Here is a 23924-nt window from a genome sequence, read left to right as displayed (position 1 = left end):
GTAAACTCAGCAGGCTTTGTGTTTTCCCATCCTCTGCTCTGCTCCGTCTATCTTTCTCAGTTCTCCACTGAGGAATGATATGCACAATAGGCCAGAGAACAAAAAAACTATTAGCTGAGACGCTGGAGGCTTGTTAATGTGATGTTGCATTAGGAGAAACAGCACGTATTAAAACCAGTCACATGCTAAGAAGTTTTACTGTTCTTGTTTTCTTTTAGTATTTACTTTCTGGCTTTCATTTTCTAAGCAGCTCTTTTACAAAGTAATAATTGAGCCACCTTTGCTCAAACAGATTTAAGCAGGCCTACGTTTGGCTCTAAATGTTGTTTTTACAGCGTCCTTGAAAAAAAGCATTGATTGCCGAGTGATTAATGCATAGCTTTTACCAAATTGCAGGTCTTGTTTCAGTTATAAGGCCTGCTGACCATTGGCACTGTGCTGCATTGTCAATAATTAGTCAAAGCATTGCTATTATTATTGCTCAAACTTAAGGTTAGAGATTTGAGCAAACCCCTAACAATAAGTATTAAACTTTGGTGTGTAGTTGTCCTGCACAATTTGCACTACAGACGTGAATCATACCTCAAACCATGTGGCTTACTGAGGAGAGTTGGGATAAAAGCATAAAACTAGATTATAGTCTTAAAATCATGCTAAACACTTATTCCAAACTTAGTCTAAACATTTAACTGGTGGTGTATCAAAAAAAATAAAAAATAAAAATAAAGTGTGTGTATAATTTATTTTTATATACACTAGCTTTCAAGGCTTCATTTATTTGATCAAAAATAAACAGTAATATTGTGAAATATTATTAGAATTTAAAGAAACTACTACATTTGAAAACGTGTGATGCAAAGCTGAATTTTGCAGCCATTACTCCAGTCTTCAGTATCACATGATCCTTCAGAAATCATTTTAATATGCTGATTTGGTGATTTATTATTATTATTACCAATGTTGAAAACTGTTGTGCAACTTATAACATATTAATAATTTTGTGAAAACAATGACTCTTACCAAAAAGTAGTATACTTCAAGTTTATTTTATTAAGTACACTTAAGTAAAGTTCAAATATATTTTTAAGTAAACTATGTAGTATGTATACAAATATCAGTGTACTAGTAGTATACTTGTAAGTGTACTATTTCAATCCTCCTTGGGACTAAATTGGCCCACTTTCTAGTATATAAAAGTATACTTTTAAGTATAATTGAAGTATAGTAAACTTTGAGTACACAACTAGTTTACATCAATGTTTTAGCTTGTACTGCAACTATACTAAAAGTGAACTTATAGGTGTACTGACAGTTTACTAATTAAATACTTGTAGTAGTTTTTGGTACACTTTGAAGTATAGTCTTGTATACAGTTTTATACTGCAAGTATACTCGTAAGTTTTCTTTAAGTGAACTTTACATCATACTTTAAGTATATATTTTATTTTATGAATAAAATAAATAACACAAAACATCAAAAGAAAGAACAGGGTATCTTCTTGTAAACAAAGACATTTTATTTTATCTTCATACATTCTTTTTTCAAACACTTGAATGTGGGTATGTTAAATAAAAAATAAAGAAATAAACAAACTTTTGAACAAAAAGCTGAAAAAAGACTGAATTCAGAAAGATAATCAAAACGTAGATGGACTCGATCAACACCGCAAAGCTTGACAGTCATTATTATCTGTTCATTGGTCGACATTTTATTCCATAACGTTACACAGTTTTGATGCTGTTTTATGTCTGATGATCATGTTGGATTACATGTGGAAGCATCTCTTGTTTCGGTTTCTTCTTCACTTATGTTTTTTTGGAAATTCAGTATACTATGTGTATGTGTACTAGCGCCCCCTACCATATAATAATGAAAACACGGATTCTAGGAGCACAAGTATAGCAAGTATATTCACAAGTATATTCTAAATGTAAGTCAAGTATACTTAGATGTCGTTTTAAGTATATTTCTGAGAAGAACATAAAGCCCATTTCTGATAAGTACATAAAAAGTAGACTAAAAAAAGTATACTTTCCTATTTTTAGTTTAAAAGAAGTATACTAATAGCACACTTGAATAAACTTCTTTTTCATAAGGGGATGCGTTTTATTTTCGTGATTCTTAGGTGACTAGAACGTTTGGTCACTTCTAATCAACTTTGATGCATCCTTGCTGAATAAAAGTACTCATTTTGTTAATATATTCATTTATTTTGTTCTTTTTAGCAAGTAGAATGCGTGGTGTTACGCTGATGAATGAATGCATCATTTTGAATGAATCGGTTAATGAATGATTCAAAGAATCGCTCATAAATAGTCACTTGTCGCCACCACCTGGTATAACGATGTAACATGCAGAAGGAGTCACTGCTATATCCCCACCACTAATGCATGGATAATAAAATAGTGCTCTTTTTTTAAAGGGCTAAAATGCTGTTAAATAAAGATGTTCTCACAGCTTCACGTTAACAATTGCTTATTTTCCTCAGCTCCAATGTATTTTTTTTCTATACCAATCAGAGCATTAAGCCAAAAAGCCTGTGAATAGAAGTGGAGAAGGTTCAATTCAGAATTCAGCTTTTTGGCTTAATGCTCTGAAGGTTCTTTTCTTGTTATTCAGCATCCAGTGAGGCTCCCACTCAAAGGGGGCTGGGGCTTTGCCATATCTCAAGCTGCTCTAAATGGGACGTACAATCGCTAATCCCTTGGCCTTTGAAGAACTCTTTTCCAGGGAGATCTTTGGTCCATGGCCATTACACAAAAAATAAGCAAAGACTTTAAATGGCTCCTCATGCTTTCCATACACTCCTATACTCCATATACCGCCCTCCTCCCCTCCCCTCTCCTCTCATTCCTGTTAATGGAGTCAGATACATGGCATGTCTCCCAGTGAATGTAGTTATCAGGTAAGGGGTGAGCAGCAGGAGCAATCTAAGAGGGCATATCCGTTTAGTTTCAGTCATTTGCCAGTAAACTAAACACTCCTCCTCCATAAACATTTTCCCCTATTATACAGCCGGAGCAACACATGTACCAAGCCCTCAAAGGATTTTAATTAGCTTACAGAATATCTAACATTCAAGCACATTTAGCCTGTTTTGTTAGTATATATATATATATATATATATATATATATATATATATATGTATGTATATATACAGTAGTCAACATTTGAAGTGGATCAAAACCTTTCATCAAAGTTGTCCTAAAACCAAAATCCATTCTTGTCTTAGGACAACTTTGAATAACTTTTTTGATCCACTTCAAATGTTGGCTACTGTATATATATTACACACATACACAAATGGAATAGTGCAGACTTTTGGACCTTACTGTGTGTAAATGCACAACTGAGAAAGCAAATTTTGTTATTTTTATATTTGCATCTTGACTGAATGAGTGATTTATTGAATTGATGATATAAGCCTTTTTTTTAAGCATTTCATGCTCCTTGTTATTTACCACCAATTTAATTTAAAAAAACATGAATGTAACGAGAGCAGCAAGTGTTTATAATTAAATGACTCTTATCGCAATCTGACCTCTTCTTAAACAGAGTCAAGGGTCGCGTCTCTTTCCTCTGGAGGTGCAAGCCGTCTCCCTTTGAGCCGTATTGATTGTCAACTTGGGTGGTGCACTGAATACATAGAGACAGACGCAAAACATGCACACACACGGCAAACTTTCACTCTACACCACAGCACTTCATCTATTCATTAGCTCAATTAATGTCACTGAGCAAACTTTCCTTGAAGTGCCAATCAAAACTTGCATTCTTCACATTTGAATGGAGTAATAAATCACTCTGTAGTCACTTATGCAGATCAAATGCTTCTCTGGTTTTGTCATCTGGCTCCTGTTTAATTACCACTTCTGTATTATTACTGAAATGAGTGTTTCATCTATTTATTCAGATGTGAAAGTTCTTGCAAGCTCACTTTGATGTCTGAAACGGTGCTTAGTCAATGCACTTAGCTGAAGCTGCAAATAGAGTCCTGTTAATGGAAATCACACATGACAGTTCCAAAAGCATTGGAGGTCTTGGAATCCGTCAAATGGCTGAGTCGCCTTTCAACAGGTTGTGTTTTTGGAAACCATGCAGTATTGAGTATTCAACCAGAACTTCTTTCCATTCTATTTTGATAAATGTTTTGCATCGCTCAGCTTCTCAAACCAGCTCAGCCAACATCTATATCTGGCCATTTGGCCAGCGTCTGCACCCTAACAGTTCACCCATCTGAATACAAATGGGCTACAGGTCTTTACATCTGAAGTAGGGGTGTAAGCGTTTGCTCTGCAAGCGTATTCAGTTTGATTACGATAATTTGTTAAATGATGCAATGCATCATAAAATCTGCAGTTTGGTCATTATTGTAATTATTTTATTATGCTTAAGACCCATATTCAACTACAGGGACAATTTACTTTTACATTTAAATTGACTTCTTATTTAGACAATTAATTTTTCATTTTATACAATAAATTATAGGCTAATAATTGTTGTTGTTTTTTTTTTTTAGAAGAAGAATTGAATGCAGAATACATTGCATATTGTTATAGCAAATATAATAGATAATTAAATTCTGATGCACTGAATTTTCTTTGTCAGAATGCAATGCACCAATGCAGTTTTTAGGTTGCCTTCAAGTACTTCTGGTAAGTTCTTAATTGTGAGTTTAAAAGTCATAACTAGTGTTCAAGGTCTGAAAATATTTAGAATATTGGTCAACTTCTCAACTCATCAACTTTTCTCAAAAACAAAGCATTTTGGATGCTATAGTGCAGCAAAACAAGTGCATTAGGTGAGTAATTTATGTATTATCTTGTATTTTAGTATTCTAAAATTGTGGAGAGAGAGAGAGAATGATGGGAAGTGTAGTTTTGTTGCACAAGCCTGTCACCTCAGCTAAATGAGTAGTACTTTCTGGCAAGCTTTTCTTCTATTCTTCTTCCTTATTACCCTAAATTGAGTACAAACTCAATTGCACCATCAACATTAACAATTTAAACGTAATTATGATAAATACCAATTGCTTTCTCTGTGATTTTTTAATCATCCTACCTCAGACTTGGACAGTTGCGGCTTATAAAATGCATTTTCAACATGTAAATACAATCATTCCCAACAAGACTTGAAACCAGCATTACAGCCCAAAGACAAAGCTTTTCTGGTGCTAGTGCATTAGTATAATAAATGAGTAATTTATGTATTATCTTGTATTTTAGTATTCTAGCATGGACAGAGAGGATGATGGGAAGAGTAGTTTTATTGCACAAGCAATAAAATAAACCAGCTTATAAACCAGCTAAATGCGCAGTAATTTCTGGCAAGCTTTTTCTCTATTCTTCATCATTAGTATCCTAAACTGTGTACAAACTAAATTGCACCGTCAACATTAACAATTTAAACTTAATTATAATAAATACCAATTGCTTCTGCCATGATTTTTTTTTTTATTGCCATTCCTCTGACTTGGAAAGTTTAGGACTGAAAAATGTGTCTGCAAGCCATTAATACAGTCATTCCCAAACATGACTTGAAGGCAACATTACACCTACACCTGAAACACTGGCAGCAATACAGCCCAAATTTATAAGAATTTTTCTCTTTTTCTCAAAGACAACACTTTTTTATGCTAGCGCAACAAAGGATGCGCATTAGGTGAGTAACTTATGTATTATCTTGTATTATTTTGGCATTCTAGTGTTGCCATAGAGAATGATGGGAAGTGTAGTTTGAGCCTGTCGCCTCTTAAGCCGGCTAGTATTTTCTGGAAAGCTTTTCCACTATTTCCACTATTTTTCATCATCAGTATGCTAAATTGTGTACAAATTAAATTGCACAGTCAACATTAACAATTTAAACTTAATAATGATAAATACCGATTGCTTCTGCCAATAGACATTCCTCAGACTTGGAAAGCTGAGAATTAAAAGAAAAAAAAAAAATGCACGCAATTCGTAAATATCATTCCCGACATGACTTGAAGGCAGCATTACAGCCCGACTGAAATACTGCCAGGTTTGAGGAAGTTAAGGACGTAATGACGCCAGTCACCTGTGTCTCATTATGAGGTCATTCTCACCTTCTGCAGCCACTGCGTGTTGTTTTCCATGGCCGACTCCAGATGCTGCAGCTTCTGAACGGGCCACTCGCCGTCCGCCGGTGGTGAGTCCCGCTGAACCACATTGGTCCCGCTCATCTGCTCCGCTCCACCCTGACAGCTCTCCATCTCAGGCAGGATGAAGGTGTAGCTGCACTGGCCGTTCTGCACGCGGTGAAGCTTCCTCCTCCTCTCACCTCCCCCGCGTCTCCCTTGACCGTTCCCGTTTCCGGAACTCACCAGGCCAACGGACGCCAGCAGCAGTGCCAAATGCCAACCGCTTCTGGCAAACCTCATGGCAGCGGGAGCAAAAGCAAAGGCCACCTGCGGTCAAGAGAAGGTGCCAACTCAGTAGTTCAAACTCTTTTGATGGAAGAACACATGGTTGGATGGAGATGAAGAGGCTTTTTTTGACTCTTTTCTTTTCACAGTTGGATTGCAAGACCAGAAGCTCCTGGTTTTCACGAGGTTCCCCTGAAGAAATGGACACAGGCACTGAGCCTTGAGTAACCACAACACACTCTCACAGATAGATAAGAAGGCAAAGAAAGATTTCAAGGAGAAGCAGAAACAGCCCGTCTCAATGAGTCTCCCAATCTGTAGGCTCTTAACACGAGAGAAAAGTAAACAAAAGAGGAGAACTTTCCTTCCTATCCCAGAGCGGTGTGTGAAATGACCGGAGTGAGAGAGTTCTGCCCTCTTATCTGGGAGCGAGGGAGTGTGTGGAGGAGCGGGGGGAGGCTGAGGGAGGTCTATTAACACACGTTCTGTCTCTCGTCTCCTCTGCAGCATTTCCTCACCCCCGTGGCCTGGAGGATAGAGAGTTTCTTCTCCTCGTTCCTCTCCCTGTTCTGAAATTGGTTATGGGTCAGATTTTGCTCATTAATGAAAAATTCTCCACATAATTCTCTAAGTAATAAAGGGCTATGCACCACTGAGAAATAAAGGGAGAATGCATTTTAAATTCTAATATTTCAGAATTTGAACTTAAGTAGAAAAAAACAGTAGAATTTGCACTTTGATAGTTAGGAAGTACAAAAACTATTTTACAGTAAAATTACAGTAACTGCAATTTTAACAAGATTCACAATTTTTTATAGACAAAACTTTGAATGTTGGCGTTTGAGACAGACAGACAGACAGACAGACAGATAGATAGATAGATAGATAGGAATTTTTAGAAGTACTTTTTAGCTTACAGATAAGCTTTTTGCAGGCTTATTTCAGGCTGCAGATTGATGTTACTTTTCATGGGACTTTTTAATGCACTATGCCCCTTACCCACTTGTTTATTTTTACATAATTCTTATTTTGGTTCAGTTTGTGGTGAGGCTGTGCTCTTGGGGATAGAGGTCAAACCGAGTGACTCTTTGCCCCGACTGAAATCATTCTCATGGGAAACCCGCGATAGAGAGGGCCAATGCCAGAATGCTCCTCACAATTACGCAAACTTAAGGGCCCTTTTTCTGAAGGTGAAACTTTACACGTAGCTATTCACCTTTCCTTTGGGAATACCACAGCCAGATTGATCCGATGTTTGTTTTCACACGTTGCGCATAGCTCTCCTCCACTCAAGGGTAGCTGTGTTATATTGAACTTCAGCTCAGTTTTATGTGAAGTGCTTGGCAGGATTGACAAAGCTCTTTCATGGTACGGATCAGGGTTTTTGAACCACTTCCAGCATCTGTGTAATCCTGAACCTTTGATATTGCCATGGATCGACTACATTTTAATGTCCAATAAATGTTATGTAGTTTAACAGGAGTAAACTGTGCGATTGACAAGCAGTGTCCTGCAGTATAACATGCTACACACCATCTAAAGCAGCACTTTTAAATAGTTTAACATTTTTATGCATGCATTTTTTATGACATGAAATGTGCCTTTTGTGCACGTAAAAAAAATTACTGTATTATTATTTTAAATTTATTTTATAGAGTAGTTTTATTTTCTATTTTATTATATATAGTATTTATTTATTTTTTAATTCTAATAACGCATAACCCATGTGTCAATATTTATAATACTGTTCACTAAATATTGTTTTTAAAGGAAAGAAACTTCTATCTGAATAATGTGCCAAAAAATAAATAAATAAATAAAAATACATCAAGACATATTTGTATTTGACACATAGACAGTGAAAGCTTTGCATACTAATTTCAATAAAACAAAACAATTCAACAAAGAAATGCAAAATGCAAATTGCAACTGCCAAATGCTAACTGAAAAAACAGACATTTACATATGTTTTAAGTTAAAAGATACTTTGCATTTCTCACTTCACTGTGTTAAATATGTCAAATAGTGTGTATAATTTTAATATCCTGCTCATTATATCAGTAGTAAGTAAAGCACACAAATGACACTTGAGTTTGACCTGGTGAACATTTTAAAGTATGTAAAATACATATTTTCCCTTAGACATGCAGATGACTTTATCCTAAAATCTTGATGTTGAACAAAAGTTCATTTTATTTGTCAGCCGCTCACTTATTCTTCAATCAGGAAATGTCACATTATACAATACAATAGCAGTTTATGAGCACTGCTTTGGCTGTTAGTCTGATTCAGTCAGGGCCTCTGGATTTAGTTACCTAATGTAGAATTTTTGTTTTACAACAATAAAAAGAGCCTAATTCAGACCAGAAATGACCAGGGGAGAGAAAACAGCTCCCTGTCAGAAATCATCTGCCCTGAAAATTCACTCACGGTCATCTTTCTGGACAGTTCCAGTGTTGTCCTTTTATGGAGCCCCTGTCATCCCTCAAACTGTAGTGTTTAATTGCATTAATTGTGTAGATTGTTTGCAATCTACGGAACAGTTATATAAGACGTAAATGAATCATAGAGACCTGATTCTGTAGAAATAATCCTAATATGGTGTTTCATGCCCAGAAAATATATTCAATAAGTCAATTAAAAGGGTTGATGTACAGGTCAAGAATGAGATAAAAGTCTAAATGGATACTCAAATGTGATTTGTCAGACATTGCTCGAGCCCTGTGATTGGTTGATGTCTCTGGAGGACCTCAGCTTTGTTTAGATGGTGAAGTAAGCCGTTTTCACCCATGTTCCTTTGTCATTTTCATGGTAACTTTCTTATAAAGGTTGGACATCAATTTCAAATATTGCTTGTTATTTTGCTAAGATCATTTGATGTTTAATCATTTAACGTAAGAAATACACCATATGATCTATTTGTATAAGAAAAAGTATTATTAAAAAACGTCACGGTTACGTATGTAACCCTCGTTCCCTGAAGGAGGGAACGGAGACGTCAAGTTGGATGACCAACAAAATTGGGATCTCGCCAGAGAGACCAATCCACTTCGAGTGAGGAGGCTTAGGAGGATTTAACCTCCTGGCCCCCCTAAGAAACCTGACGACCAGAACGTGCTTCTCCACCGACCTCCCGTCTATGGGGTCGTGGTGGGCGGAAATAGCAGCAACGTAAACCTTAAGGGTGGAGGGGGACAGCCTACGCTCCAACCCTTGTTGCAAAAAGGAAAGCACAGCTCTGATCTAACATCTCCGGGGGTCCTCATGGTGAGAGGAACACCATTCAACGAACAGGTTCCACTTCAGCACATAGGCCCGTCTTGTGGACGGTGCTCGTGCTGAAGTGATAGTGAGAGCTACCTCCTGGGGCAGGTCACCTAGAACCTCCGCGTCCCGTCTAGGGACCACACATGGAGTTTCCACAAGTCTGGACGCGGGTGCCAGAGGGTGCCCAGTCTCTGAGAAAGCAGATCCTTCCTCAGAGGAATCGGCCAGGGAGGGGCTGTTGCGAGGAGCATGAGTTCCGGGAACCAGGTCCTGTTGGGCCAATATGGAGCCACTAACAAGACCGGCTCCTCGTCCTCCCTGATCTTGCACAGTGTCTGTGCTAGTAGGCTCACTGGGGGAAACGCATATTTGCGCAGGCCCCGGGGCCAGCTGTGTGCCAATGCATCCGTGCTGAGCGTTGCCTCAGTTAGGGAGTAGAACCATTGACAGTGGGTGGTTTCTGTAGATGCAAACAGGTCCACCTGAGCAACTCCGAACTGTCCCCAAATCAGCTGAACTGCCTGGGGATGGAGTCTCCACTCCCCTGTAAGTGCTGTTCGAGACAGCTCAGCGGCTGCCCGATTGAACACTCCCGGGATGTGGATGGCACGAAGGGACTCCAGAGGAGGAGGTGGCAGGCGAGTTGTGATATGCGATGGGAGCGTAAACTGCCTTGCCGGTTGATATACGCAACGGTCGCAGTATTGTCTGTACGGACTAGAACGGCCTTGCCCCGAAGGAGTCCTCTGAGGCGGCTAAAGGCAAGGCGTACTGCCAGCAACTCGAGACAATTGATATGCCAACGCAGTTGGGGACCCGTCCATACCCCAGACACTGCGTGCCCGTTGTACGTGGCTCCCCAGCCGGTGGCCGAGGCATCCGTGAATACCACAGCATGTCTGGATACCTGCTCAAGGGGCACTCCTGCCCGAAGGAACGAGGGATCTGTCCCTGGAAGGTTTTGCGGCAGGCCGGTGTAATCTGAACCCGGTGAGTTACCACGTCTCCACGCCCACCTCGGGACTCGGCCATGGAGCCAGTGCTGAAGCGGTCTCATATGGAGCAGACCGAGCAGAACTATCGCCGCAGCTGCAGCCATATGCCTCAGGAGCCTCTGAAAGAGTTTGTGACAGCTGGGGGTGGGGTCTGGGTGTGCAGTGTAACACTCACCTGATTCCTCCTCGTGTGGGAGGAAACACAGGAACCCGGCTTGAGGCTTGTGACAGCCCGGCGTGTGACGACTTGAAGCGGGGACTCGAGTGCTACCGCCCTTATCTGGTTCCATGAATGGGCAGGAGGGGTGCTCTTGGGCAACCACCCACTGCCTGCTGGCGAAAGGGGAGGAGGGAAGTGATCCCGTGATGCACGGTTCACCACTCTCCTCCTCTTGAGACCCAGAGATTGAGGAAACCGCTCTTTTATTGATGTTTTTGGTACCACAACATCAATAAATGCTGGGCCAGCGGCGGAACAAAAACAAAACGAAACAAAAGATTCTCCACACGAGCAGTCTCCTCCATCTCTGGGTTGCTCGTCTCAGGGCCTCTTGCACTTGCGCTTGCCGCCAGGTTTGGCGGGGGCCTGGATAGGCTGGGCATCCCGTCTGTGACCGGCTCCATGACGCTGCCTGGTGGAAGGCTGCTGTGGCTGCGCGGGAGCGGAGGCGGCCGCAAGGGGGTGCCCACGGCGATGAGCAGGCTGAGGGGCTGCAGCCAGGGTGGAAGCAGCCGGTTTCCTCCGGCGCATGATATGCTTGATCGCTTCAGTCTGCTTCTGTTCTGCCGAGAACTGCTGGGCAAAGCTCTCGACAGCATCACCGAAGAGGCCGGTCTGTGACACGGGAGCATTCAGGAACTGTACCTTCTCCTGTTCCTTCATGTCAGCGAGACACAGCCAGAGATGGCACTCCTGGACCACTAGCGTGGACATCGCACGACCCAGAGACTGTGCGGTCACCTTCGTCGCTTGAAGCGCTAGGTGACCACCCTCATGTAGGTCTTTCAGAGCTTTGGCCTGGTCGACCTGCAGTAACGCCATGGCGTGGAGGGCAGAAGCAGCCTCCCCACAAGCTCTGTAAGCACTGCCAGTTAGACCTAACGAATACTTACAGGCCCATGAGGGGAGACACGGATCACCCCACAGAGTGGTAGCAGCTGTTGGACATCGAGGGGATGCCCGTGTACCCCAAAGCGGCTACACCATCGAGGGTGCAGCTGGATGCAATAATCGCATGCCAATATCATCCGACGTGACTCGGAATGACCGACTGAAAGAGAACTACACTTACAGTTATATGAATTTAAAAGAATTTAATTTCATTCTTTTTTAACTTTACTTAAAGTTGCCATAGAATTCATTGATACAATATTTTAAATTGTTCTCTGATATCTACATAGAAGGTATGTGGCTTAGGTAAGGGCAAAAATTCTCCAGAAACGGTTTTACATGTCCATTTACAACCCTAGGATTTCTCCCTAGAATTTAATGGTCTGTTATTGGCTTATTTGGAAGGGTCATGAATAATAATGTTGAGCTCTGCTCTGATTGGCTGTTTCACAGTGCGGCTCTGCTCTGATTGGCTGTTTCACGGTGCGGCTCATTTCAGTAGCTCACAGCAGGAAGGAAACACAGGGAGGAAAATATATATTTCAATACTTTCTCTCGCAGTTATATCGTCGGGTAATTATACTGTATATAAAATGCGGGCATCAGGGAGCCGCACTGAAACTGCTTTCAAATGCATGATCGCTTTTTACTTTCACTTTCGCTTTCGAGATTCATGATTGCACATACTCTGTTTACACTATGGAGCGGCAGTACTAACCACACATTTTACAAGATCAGATGCTTGTCAGTGGTGCTCAGGATCCGTAAATCATTCGCCATCATCCTCAGTCATCTCTCCTTACTCTGTTTATGTGGTTTATGTTCGTTATTTGCTTTCCGTGCCTTTCTGAATACAGACACCAACCTATCCCTGCACTTCACATCCCCTGCACAGGCTGGAACATAACATTTATTTCCATAACCTGCCATTTTCGCTGTTGTCCTCACTTGTTTCTTCACAATACCTGCAGAACTTCTGATGATTTGGCTGTGCAGGTTCGGCTGGTGGCTGGCATAGAACATGGGTGGGTATATGCAAATGTTGGGGGCATCACTATTAGTGATCCCGACTGTTACGTCACAGTCGGTGTTATGTTCTGATTTGCCTATTTTTCAGTGGTCTTTTTTATTCACAAGATTTACATAAGAAGGAGGAAATAATGGTGTTTGAGGCTCATGGTATGTCATTTCCGTGTATAGAACTCTTATTATTCAACTATGCCGAGGTAAATACAGTTTTCCATTCTATGGCACCTTTAAATGTATTTGTATTCTAAATTTTAATCATTTAATTAAAATTTTATTTGAATCTTAGATCTTAAGACATTTCTTTGTAGGATAGTTTTTATTTTATTCCTTTATTATGCATGTTTATTTTTGTTTTAATTGTTTTCAGTTTTCTTTTCAGTTCACTACACTTACTGAAGTTCTATGGATTTAATTTCATTCTATTTTCATTGTACTTCACATTGAGTTGTTTTCTAAATTGAAATGTAAATAAATTTAATTTAATCTTAAGATGAAATTTATGGAAGCCCGTTTCCGCCACTGAATAAAACATTTAAAAGGTAATTGCGACTTTTTATCTCATACTTTTTTTCTTATAATTGCATGATACAAACTCGCAATTGCGAGTTAAAAAGTCATAATTCTGAGATATAAACTCGCAATTCTGAGAAATAAAGTCAGAACTGTGAGATTCTTTTTCTCAGAATTGCGATTTTTTTTTATCTCACAATTCTGACTTTTTTTCTCAGATTTGTGAGATTTAAACTCGCAATTGCGAGTTATAAAGTCAGAATTGTGAGATATAAACTCGCAATTCTGAAAACATATCAGTCCCCCCCCCCCTCAAAACTGGACTTTAACTCGCAATTGCGAGTTTATATCTCGCAATTATGACTTTTTTTCTCAGAATTGTGAGATATAAACTTGTAATTGCAAGAAAAAAAGGCAAAATTGCGAGATTTTATCTCACAATTGTGACTTTATAAATCGTAATTCTGACTTTATAACTCGCAATTGCGAGTTTATATCACACAATTCTGAGAAAAAAAGTCAGAATTGTGAGATAAAAAAAAAATCGCAATAACCTTTTTTTTTTTTTTATTCAGTGGCGGAAACAGGCTTCCATAGAAATTAGTTTATTGAAGATTAGATCTTAAAACTTTTTAGGATAACTTTTATTTGATTTACTCATTTTACTTATTATTTTATTATTTAATTCTCTTGCATGTTTTTTTTTTTATTATTTGTTAAGTGTTTTGGGAGATAAAAATATAAAATATAAAATAAAGCAAATCTAAAATGAAAAAATCTAAAATAAAAATATTACTGAAATAATACTTTAAAAAATATTAAAATTATTATTATTATTAAAAATACATTCTAAATTCTCTTTTGAAGGCACACATAACCCTGCCAGTTGTCCCACAAAGTAAACTTTGAGGCATGACCCAAACTACTCCCACCCAAGGTAATTGTTGGGGGAAATGTTATGTTATGTTTTTTGGGGGCCTGACGTCTGACACTGCAGCATTAACACTACTGGTACCCATAATGAAAGCTCTTATCATGCCTAAAGGGACCGCCAGCTTCCAACTAGAAATTGGCTGCATAATTTATCAGTAAACCGCTGATTTATCATGCATGCACTCGTGGTTCCAAGTTACGACATTGTTTATAGTACAGATGATGATAATAGTTAATGATCCTAAAGGTTAATTTCGCTCTTTCAGCCTCTGTTGAATCAAAGTGTGCTTTGTTGAAACACAACAGTGATTTTGAGGCACATATGACATTTAGGTCATGCATGCATGTGCAAGTTTGTTGTACCGATCCTGGTTTCAAAGGAATTACCTCACAAATACACGGCTAAAATGTTTGAGAAACTCTTCAAATTGCCACCATGTGTCAGAAACATATGCACACGGTTCTTTAGTTGGACTCCAAAGGTGATAACTAGTGAAATTTGAAAACTAATTAGGTAGGTATTTGCTTACATATTGGCAATTTCTCCTACATAAAAATCTCTCTTTGAGAGATCAAACATGTGTGAAGATTTATTCAGACAGCATTTATGTCTGTAAGATTAGACGTACTGAAAACAATACTGATGTATATAAACCATAATTATACGTTTTTTTGGCAATCTGCGTTCTTTTTCACTCTTGTTCGCTCTCATTTTCAAAGATTAGGTCAAAACATGCCTTACTCTCTCAGTAATGTTCTCCACCTGCACAAACACACACACACACACACTCACTCTTGAAGCCTTACAAAAATAAAACCATCAGAACAGTATGACAACTTCTCAGTTTGCCCTGTCTGAGTGTGATGATAAGGATGATTAATTCACTTCCCCTGGAATGATTCGGTGGCGTTTATGATTGCCCATGGAAGTGCATTAAAGACCTCATAAAAGCCTTCATTAGGCTGACAGAAACTTGCTGAGCAGGCTTTAAAAAGAGATCTTATTGAAGTGCTAGAATTACAGCGCTCAATCAATAAATGAAAATTTGCTGAAAATGTACTCACCCTCAGGCCATGCAAGATGTAGATGAGTTTATTTCTTCATCGGAACAGATTTGGAAACATTTAGCATTACATGACTTGCTCACCAATGGATTCTTTGCAGTGAATGGGTGCCGTCAGAATGAGAGTCCAAACAGCTGATAAAAACATCACAATAATCCACAAGTAATTACAGTCCATCAATTAGCATCTTGTGAAGCAAATACTGCACGTTTATAATAAACAATTCCATCATTAAGGTGTTTTTAACTTTAAACCTTTGCTTCTGGCTAAAATACAACTCCATAATCCATTATATTGCTTTCTACAGTTGAAATGTTGTCTCATCTGAATCAGGAGAGAAATGCACAGATCAAGCACTGTTTACAAGCCAAAACAGTCTAAAATAGCTCTAAACAAATATGTTTGATTTATTTTGATCTAAAAGGACAACAGGGGATGGACTTTCTCACTGGAGGAAGCATTATTACTGATTATGGGCTCCATCCATATTTTGGCCAGAAGTGACGGTTTAAAGTTAATATCTTTTAATGATGAATTTGCTTCTTATAAACATGCAGCTCTTTGTGATGGCACCCATTCATTGCAGCAGAGGATCCATTGGTGAGCAAGTCATTTAATGCTAAATACCTCAAAATCTGAAGAAATAAACTCATCTACATCTTGGATGGTCTGATTCAAAATTGAAATGTCTGCCATCATTTACTCACCTTCTTGTTGTTCAAAACACATATGACTTTTTCACAGCAGGTTTTCAAGCTCTGAAAGGACAAAAACAACATAATACTAATAAAAAAAAGTAGGCCCATCTGGCTTGTGCTCTATTTTCAAAGACTTCTGAAACCCATATGATCCCAATTGGCTAAAAATATGAGAACCAATGAGATTGAAATCATCAGGTCAAACCTAGTGTGATGCATCTTCATGCACTCTGAATATAAACACATTTAGGTTAATGAACAGCTGTAAACTGTAAAACATTTAGGTAAGATGATCTCGAAATGTGTAAAAATGTCTAAAAGCTGAACTCTACCTTCTGATCGCATATCGTTATGCAAGTCCAATTTCATTGCCAACGGAAACCCTAACAATTATTCACCCAATACCCTGATGCATATCTCAGTTCTCAGAAGGTTCAATCAACTGGACGCTATTTGGCCCAATCATTCAGATATGATGAAATCTTGACAAATTGGCTGATATATTTTGAAACAGCTATATGGCTAATTGCTTTGGATTGCATTTTAATCATTATCCTCAGCCCAAAGCTTGCAGCAAGTCAAGGTGATGATTGCAGCCAGAGCGCTAGAACGTGTTTTCAATCACATTTTCATGCTTGTTTAATCATGTGTGTGATCTACAGCGGTCTAATACTCCTGGGGAAGCCTTAGCCTTGGTTTTGACCTAAAACTTCTTCAGGGGCTTGGTGGCATTGCAGTTAGGCTGGTTTTGGGCAGGTTTTCCACTGATGATGATATGTGACAACTTTCATAGCTTTCAGTCACGTGACCGGCTCGACAACTTGGAGGGCAAAACATCCATAGAACTACAAGACAAGCCCGTCAATTTTCCATCTCTTTCACAGCCGCAAATATTTAGATCACCTCTCCAAAGAATAAAACAAAGGTATGTGAACAAAATGCAAGTTTTGGCCATTTGCAATCCATATTACAGTTTTTTACAATCATTTTTGCACTAATAACAGAACCTTCATGTCATTTTTCAAAACTGTAGACACATAATTCACAACTGATGATCATTTTTCAAAACATTTAACACTTTTTTCAAATGCTTGGATACAATACACATAAACCAAAGATCTTTTGTTCATTGAAATAAAATCACTGGTTCAAAATGACACAACTTAACATCAAAGTACTGTATTACTATTTCAAAATGCAACTCACACATTACATCTGAATTGAGTGTTTATTCATTTCATTACAATGATCTAACTATCAATTGATACAACTGCTCAAAATGCTGCCTAACTGTTGCATTACTCTTGAAGCATAGTTTTTATGGAAAATGATGAACAATATTAAATGTTTAGATTATGAAAGCAACTGAGGACTGAGTATATGTTCAGGTATGATCAGTTTCAAGATGCCTGTTGTTGGGAGAAGAAAAAAAATCCACAATAATTCTATATCATTGTTATCAGTACTTGTTTTTTCTACAGTAGGAAGGACATTCTGTAGAAGGAAGAAGGAAAAAGAATAGAAGGAAATTTCATCTATTCTGTCTTTTTAGAGGGTGATAGAGCTGGAAGCTGATGAAAACCATTCATATTTTTGGATGAGGCAGGCTTTACTCTGGCCAAGAGATGGAGGAGAGGTTGAGAGCCCAATGGTTGAGAGGGGCCCAGAACGATGTTCACTGGGGTGCCCGACCACCCCCCACTGAATGTTATTTTGAGGGGACCCCATATCAAAATCAGTGCAATAGGCCCAGAATTCCTCTCAACTGACAGCAATCATGGTTTCAGGCCCATCCACAGTTTCTCACCATGTATTTACCCCCATACTCCCCTTTCCTTACTGTAACCCGACTGAGGAGTTTTTCTCCACATGGAAGTGGAAGGTTCACAATAAGCTCCAAACAAGTCCTTCATCTCCAGGCCATAGATGATGCATGCAATGACATCACAGGAGACCAATGTCAGGCCTGGATTTGCCATGCCAGATTTTTTTCCAATATGTTACAGTTTTTTTCAATTGCTAACAAGCATTGTTCAATACTGAAGCCACATTTTCAAAACTGTTCACACATTCAGCGATACAGACGTCTATGCGCACCAAACTGTGAATCATTTTTCATTGCTTTCAGGCAAAATGCATGCAATGATGCATGTAATGCATTTTTCAAAATCCACAAACACTTTTATCATACATACTTCACAACCTGCAAAACACTACACATTTTCAGCACATGACATCTCTGAATTCAATAATGAAATGCCTTTAACTGAAAACTGTTTAATCTTATCATTATACATTACTGACACTCTATCCTCCAATTTGATACTGTTAAGTGCTTTGACACAATCTGTATTGTTAAAAGCGTTATATAAATAAAGATGACTTGGCTTGACATTTTTCAGATGCTAACACACTGCTTTCAAAACTGATAAAAGCACATTCAAATCAGAATGATGGCAAACCATTTCTGCAGGAATTATATTGAAATATAAAATCTTAGCAGAATATTTATTATTAAATTGAATAACAATTATTCCAAACACAACTAAATGCAATTTCAGCTGAAAGGCGAGCCAGATGTCCTATTTTTAGTCTTTTCTTCTTCTTCTTTCTTTCTTTCTTTTTGGTTATCTTTTGATAAATGGATGGTTTCGGAATGATTTTGTTTGGAAACATGGATCAAGGAAGACACATTGGTGGGGAAAAAAGAGTGGCAGAGAGAGGGAGGACTAGAACCCTCACTGTACTGAACATCCATCCATTCATCCATCTATTCCATACATTTTTCCTAGCGCTTGTCCTATGTAGGGTCATGAGGCTGAAGCCTTTCATGGGTCATAGGCAGGAAAACCCCCTGGACAGATGTCCAGTCCATCACACACATTCATATTCACACTCGCTACAGTCTCAGTTCACCTGTCCTGTATGTCTCTGTATGTCTCATGGAGAGAACATACAAACTCCACACAGAAAGACTCCTGCAGCAGCTGGGACTCAAATACTGCACATACAGCACCTCATTACACTAGACTGCTGATGTTTTTTTTTTTTTTTTTTTGGTAATTATTTTATGTATATTTTCTCAACTTTTTATATTTATTTTTGTGTGTTTTTCTTTTTTACAAGTAAATTTTGTATGTGTAATTTTTTCACAAGTAACTGCTGATGGGGTTTTTTTTTTATATAAAGAAATAGGGGGGAAATGCTGCTTTTCTCATTCATTCTTTGTGCTGTAATGCAGTTAGTAAAATGCAAAGATGTTATTCTTATTCTAAAATGAAATACTTATGTTACAAATCGTTCAAAATTCAAAGATAAAAGTTCATAGTTTATGTAATGTTCCCTGTTGTTATTATTTTTTAGATCAGTGTGTTATGAATGAAATGTACGTTTTCTGAATAAGAATTGTTCCCAGTGTTATGATGAAGCTAGCTTATTTTGAGACATATATGAAGTGTTTTGTTGGTCTGAGTGAGTTTTGGAGGATAAGATGAACTGTTTGGTCAAGATTTATGTTGGTAATGCAGACTGCGTGAACAGTTTTGAAAATGTAGTTTCAGTATTGAACAATGCTTGTTAGCAATTGAAAAAAACTGTAAACTAATGAAAACATCCATTATGATGTGGATGAGAACCTGAATGCTGCCAAACCCACAAGACAGGGTTGAAAAAGTTTTTTTTAACCTGCTGTGAGTTGATTATTTCATCAATAATTTTCAAATGTTTAATGATTCCAGTGTCTGTACTTTTCTCTCTAGTCTATTACAATGATGCAAGAATGTGTAGAATCATAATGAAACCTGCATCATGTGTTTTGAACAACTGTATTTAATGATTGTACTAACAACTAAACAGTGCAACTATGGGTATCTTGTGTGTGGGTGATCTAAAGTAATGTTCCTATGATATTTAATAATAAATGAGTATTTTGAACCAATGCTTCTGCAAATGCAAGGCTTCTTTAAAGATATGAACGCAATATGCAAAGTTTTGACCACTGGACAGCCTGTTTTACAAATAATGACTGTTTTGAGTTTTGTGTCTAGAGTTTTGAAAAATTACATGAAGGTTCTGTTATTAGTGCAAAAATGATTGTAAAAAACTGTAAGCACCCGCGGCAATATTTCAATCATTAAACAGTGCGACAACACGTTGTAAAAACACTTAAAGTGCCTTAATATATTTAAAACAGTAATATTAAAAGATCAAATTCAGTAATCAGCATATTAATAATGCATAGTTTACACAGGCAAGCAGATGAGGCCGGAATATGAATGCAATCTGCTTAATGGTTCAGTGTTTTCCTTATAATGGTTTTCTATGGGAAAGCATTTAATGTGAAACTTTGCAAATTTAGTGTTTATATTCTGGGTTCATCTGCTTGCCTGTACAAAATACACATAATCAATAAGGTGTTTACTGAAGTTCGCCTTTTAATATCTGTGTTTTACTACATTACTACTTAATGCAAACCGTGTAAAAATAACTGGCAGTCAGTGGAGCAAAGTTTCGTTTTGCCCTCCAGCTGGGCATTCTTATAAGGGTGTGACGTCACGTGAAAACTATCAATAAGGTGAGATATGAAATACAAGAGAAACCTTATGCTAAAACTTAAGACATGTGTGTTGAGTTTTCTTGTCCTTGGAAATTATTTTTTAATAAAGCTCACTGTAGCCTTAATGAATATTCTTGTGTTATAACAGAACAGAGAGCCCAGAATGTCATTGTGCACCTTTAAGGAAGTACAGTGGGGCAAAAAAGTATTTAGTCAGCCACCAATTGTGCAAGTTCTCCCACTTAAAAAGATGGGAGAGGCCTGTAATTTTCATCATAGGTATACCTCAACTATGAGAGACAAAATGAGAAAAAAATCCAGAAAATCACATTGTAGGATTTTAAAGAATTAATTGGTAAATTCCTCGGTAAAATAAGTATTTGGTCACCTACAAACAAGCAAGATTTCTGGCTCTCACAGACCTGTAACTTCTTCTTTAAGAGGCTCCTCTGTCCTCCACTCGTTACCTGTATTAATGGCATCTGTTTGAACTCGTTATCAGTATAAAAGACACCTGTCCACAACCTCAAACAGTCCAACTCCAAACTCCACCGTGGCCAAGACCAAAGAGCTGTCAAAGGACACCAGAAACAAAATTGTAGACCTGCACCAGGCTGGGAAGACTGAATCTGCAATAGGTAAGCAGCTTGGTGTGAAGAAATCAACTGTGGGAGCAATTATTAGAAAATGGAAGACATACAAGACCACTGATAATCTCCCTCGATCTGGGGCTCCACGCAAGATCTCACCCCGTGGGGTCAAAATGATCACAAGAACCACACGGGGGGACCTAGTGAATGACCTGCAGAGAGCTGGGACCAAAGTAACAAAAGCCTCAAATCCTGCAGTGCCAGATGTGTCCCCCTGCTTAAGCCAGTACATGTCCGGGCCCGTCTGAAGTTTGCTAGAGAGCATTTGGATGATCCAGAAGAGGATTGGGAGAATGTCATATGGTCAGATGAAAACAAAATATAACTTTTTGGTAAAAACTCAACTTGTTGTGTTTGGAGGAGAAAGAATGCTGAGTTGCATCCAAAGAACACCATACCTACTGTGAAGCATGGGGGTGGAAACATCATGCTTTGGGGCTGTTTATCTGCAAAGGGACCAGGACGACTGATCCGTGTAAACGAAAGAATGAATGGGGCCATGTATCGTGAGATTTTGAGTGAAAACCTCCTTCCATCAGCAAGGGCATTGAAGATGAAACGTGGCTGGGTCTTTCAGCATGACAATGATCCCAAACACACCACCCGGGCAACGAAGGAGTGGCTTTGTAAGAAGCATTTCAAGGTCCTGGAGTGGCCTAGCCAGTCTCCAGATCTCAACCCCATCGAAAATCTTTAGAGGGAGTTGAAAGTCCGTGTTGCCCAGCGACAGCCCCAAAACATTACTGCTCTAGAGGAGATCTGCATGGAGGAATGGGCCAAAATACCAGCAACAGTGTGTGAAGACTTACAGAAAACGTTTGACCTCTGTCATTGCCAACAAAGGGTATATAACAAAGTATTGAGATGAAATTTTGTTATTGACCAAATACTTATTTTCCACCATAATTTGCAAATAAATTCTTTAAAAATCCTACAATGTGATTTTCTGGATTTTTTTTCTTCTCATTTTGTCTCTCATAGTTGAGGTATACCCATGATGAAAATTACAGGCCTCTCCCATCTTTTTAAGTGGGAGAACTTGCACAATTGGTGGCTGACTAAATACTTTTTTGCCCCACTGTATTTGTGTCACAGGCATTGCAGTGATTATGTATTTTTGTAGGTCAACCCGTTAGTTTGAATCATCCTGGTTCCCTCGACAAAAACCCAATAGGATCCACCGTAAAGCAAGAAGAAGAAGACGTGGCACGCACCGGCTGTTGTGAACGTGCTCAGGACAGTTAGACCAGTTGGATCAAAGGTAAAACACTATAGAAATACTGTTCAGTTTCTTGCACAGACCAATCGTTTAGTGTCTATAGACCTCAATGTATCATCATGAGTCGCAGGGTTTAATTTGGTTTTGTCTGTGTATGTTTTTTTTTTCTCTCAAAGCCGTGGGTCCCATTGACTGCCATTATATGACTGACAGACTGCAACAGTTTGAGTTAAAAATCTTAATTTGTGCTCTACTGAAGAAACAAAGTCACCTACATCTAGGATGCCCTGGGGGTAAGCAGATAAACATCAAATTTTCATTTTTAGGTGAACTATTGTCACGGATCAGTCAGGCCCTACACTTCACCAATCACAGCATTCCATGTCACCAGAATACTAATCACGCGCACCTGCACCCGATCACAGCCATCATCAACACAAGTACTTAAACCCTCACAGCAAACACTACCGCGTCCGATCTCGTTAATTGCAATGTGGACTCCTGCCTCAAGAACCAAACTCCTAGAGATATCCTTCTATTGCAAATACTTACCTTGTGTACCTTACCTGCTGTCTCTACCATCTTGTGTTATACTCTCCTTCCAGATCGTCCGTCGTCAGAGTGTGTCTGTCGTGGTGGATGCCCTCGTCTCATCACCCCGACAACACTGTAAAGAGAACTCAGTTACTATCATCCTCATATGCCTGGAAACAATCTCAAGATTGCCTACTCACCTCAGGATCTCCTGCTCACCTCTCACTTGCACCAACCTGTTCAATAAAATCACTTATATTTATCACTTACCCTTGTGTCCGGCCCTGACTGTAACAACTATCCCTTTAAAGCTCATTTTAACATTATTAGAATGACTTTTTTTTTTTTGAGTTTATCAAACAGGATTAATGTTTATAGTAACACAAACCAAATAAATTGAAGGCTCAGGAAAAATCCCAAGAAAAGATGTTTTCATGTATATTTTTTCATGGTAAGAATAGCAACATATGCTCTTTAATTAAACAGGTGAATGCATACGGTCATTTTTAAAAATGTGACTTTAATATTTTATCCTATATATTAATGGGGAAATTAAAATATACTGCATTAAGAACGACCCATGTTTACTTCAAGAGAATATAACGGTAATAAGATGCTAACATCGGATGTTTTTAGTGTTTTTTCACTGTGGCTATTGTCTTTCTCATTGTTCATTGTGTTTATTGGACCAGTTTTTTACCATAAAACATGCATAAGGAAGAAATGATCATGAACTCTAGCCTGGACGTCTTGGTTTCTGGCAAAAGCTGGACATTTTAAAAAGGGCAACTTCAGAAGGTCATAAGCAAATGCCCGTGTCGTGCTTGACAATTTTAGAGTCTTCACATAAACACAGGGCTCAGTTCCCATGACAACACGAACCCATTGTAATTTAATTGCAACCTCAGGCTCGTCTTCTTAATAACTCGTTTTGATTATTCTGTTTATTTTAGCCTTTGGTCCTGTTTTAT

General features: G+C 38.6%; 1 protein-coding gene across 2 annotated transcripts in view; it reads right to left on the bottom strand.

Annotated features, from left to right (window-relative positions):
* Positions 1-23067, bottom strand: part of angpt4 (angiopoietin 4) — a 61590-nt gene extending 38523 nt beyond the window's left edge. The window contains exons 1-3 of one of the 2 annotated variants that reach the window (XM_058778581.1): positions 22986-23067; positions 16005-16055; positions 6088-6956 (exon numbers count right to left, since the gene is read on the bottom strand). In XM_058778581.1, coding sequence (XP_058634564.1) covers positions 6088-6402 — 315 coding nt within the window. In that variant the 5' untranslated portion in view covers positions 6403-6956; positions 16005-16055; positions 22986-23067. Of the gene's footprint in view, positions 1-6087; positions 6957-16004; positions 16056-22971 lie in introns of both variants that reach the window. The other variant, XM_058778580.1, reaches the window with a different exon arrangement.
* Between the last annotated feature and the right edge of the window lie 857 nt (positions 23068-23924).

Source organism: Onychostoma macrolepis, chromosome 06 (assembly GCF_012432095.1).
Source record: "Onychostoma macrolepis isolate SWU-2019 chromosome 06, ASM1243209v1, whole genome shotgun sequence".
Taxonomy (NCBI): domain Eukaryota; kingdom Metazoa; phylum Chordata; class Actinopteri; order Cypriniformes; family Cyprinidae; genus Onychostoma; species Onychostoma macrolepis.
Note: the sequence above shows the minus strand (reverse complement) of the source record. Positions and strands in the feature narration are given on the sequence as shown.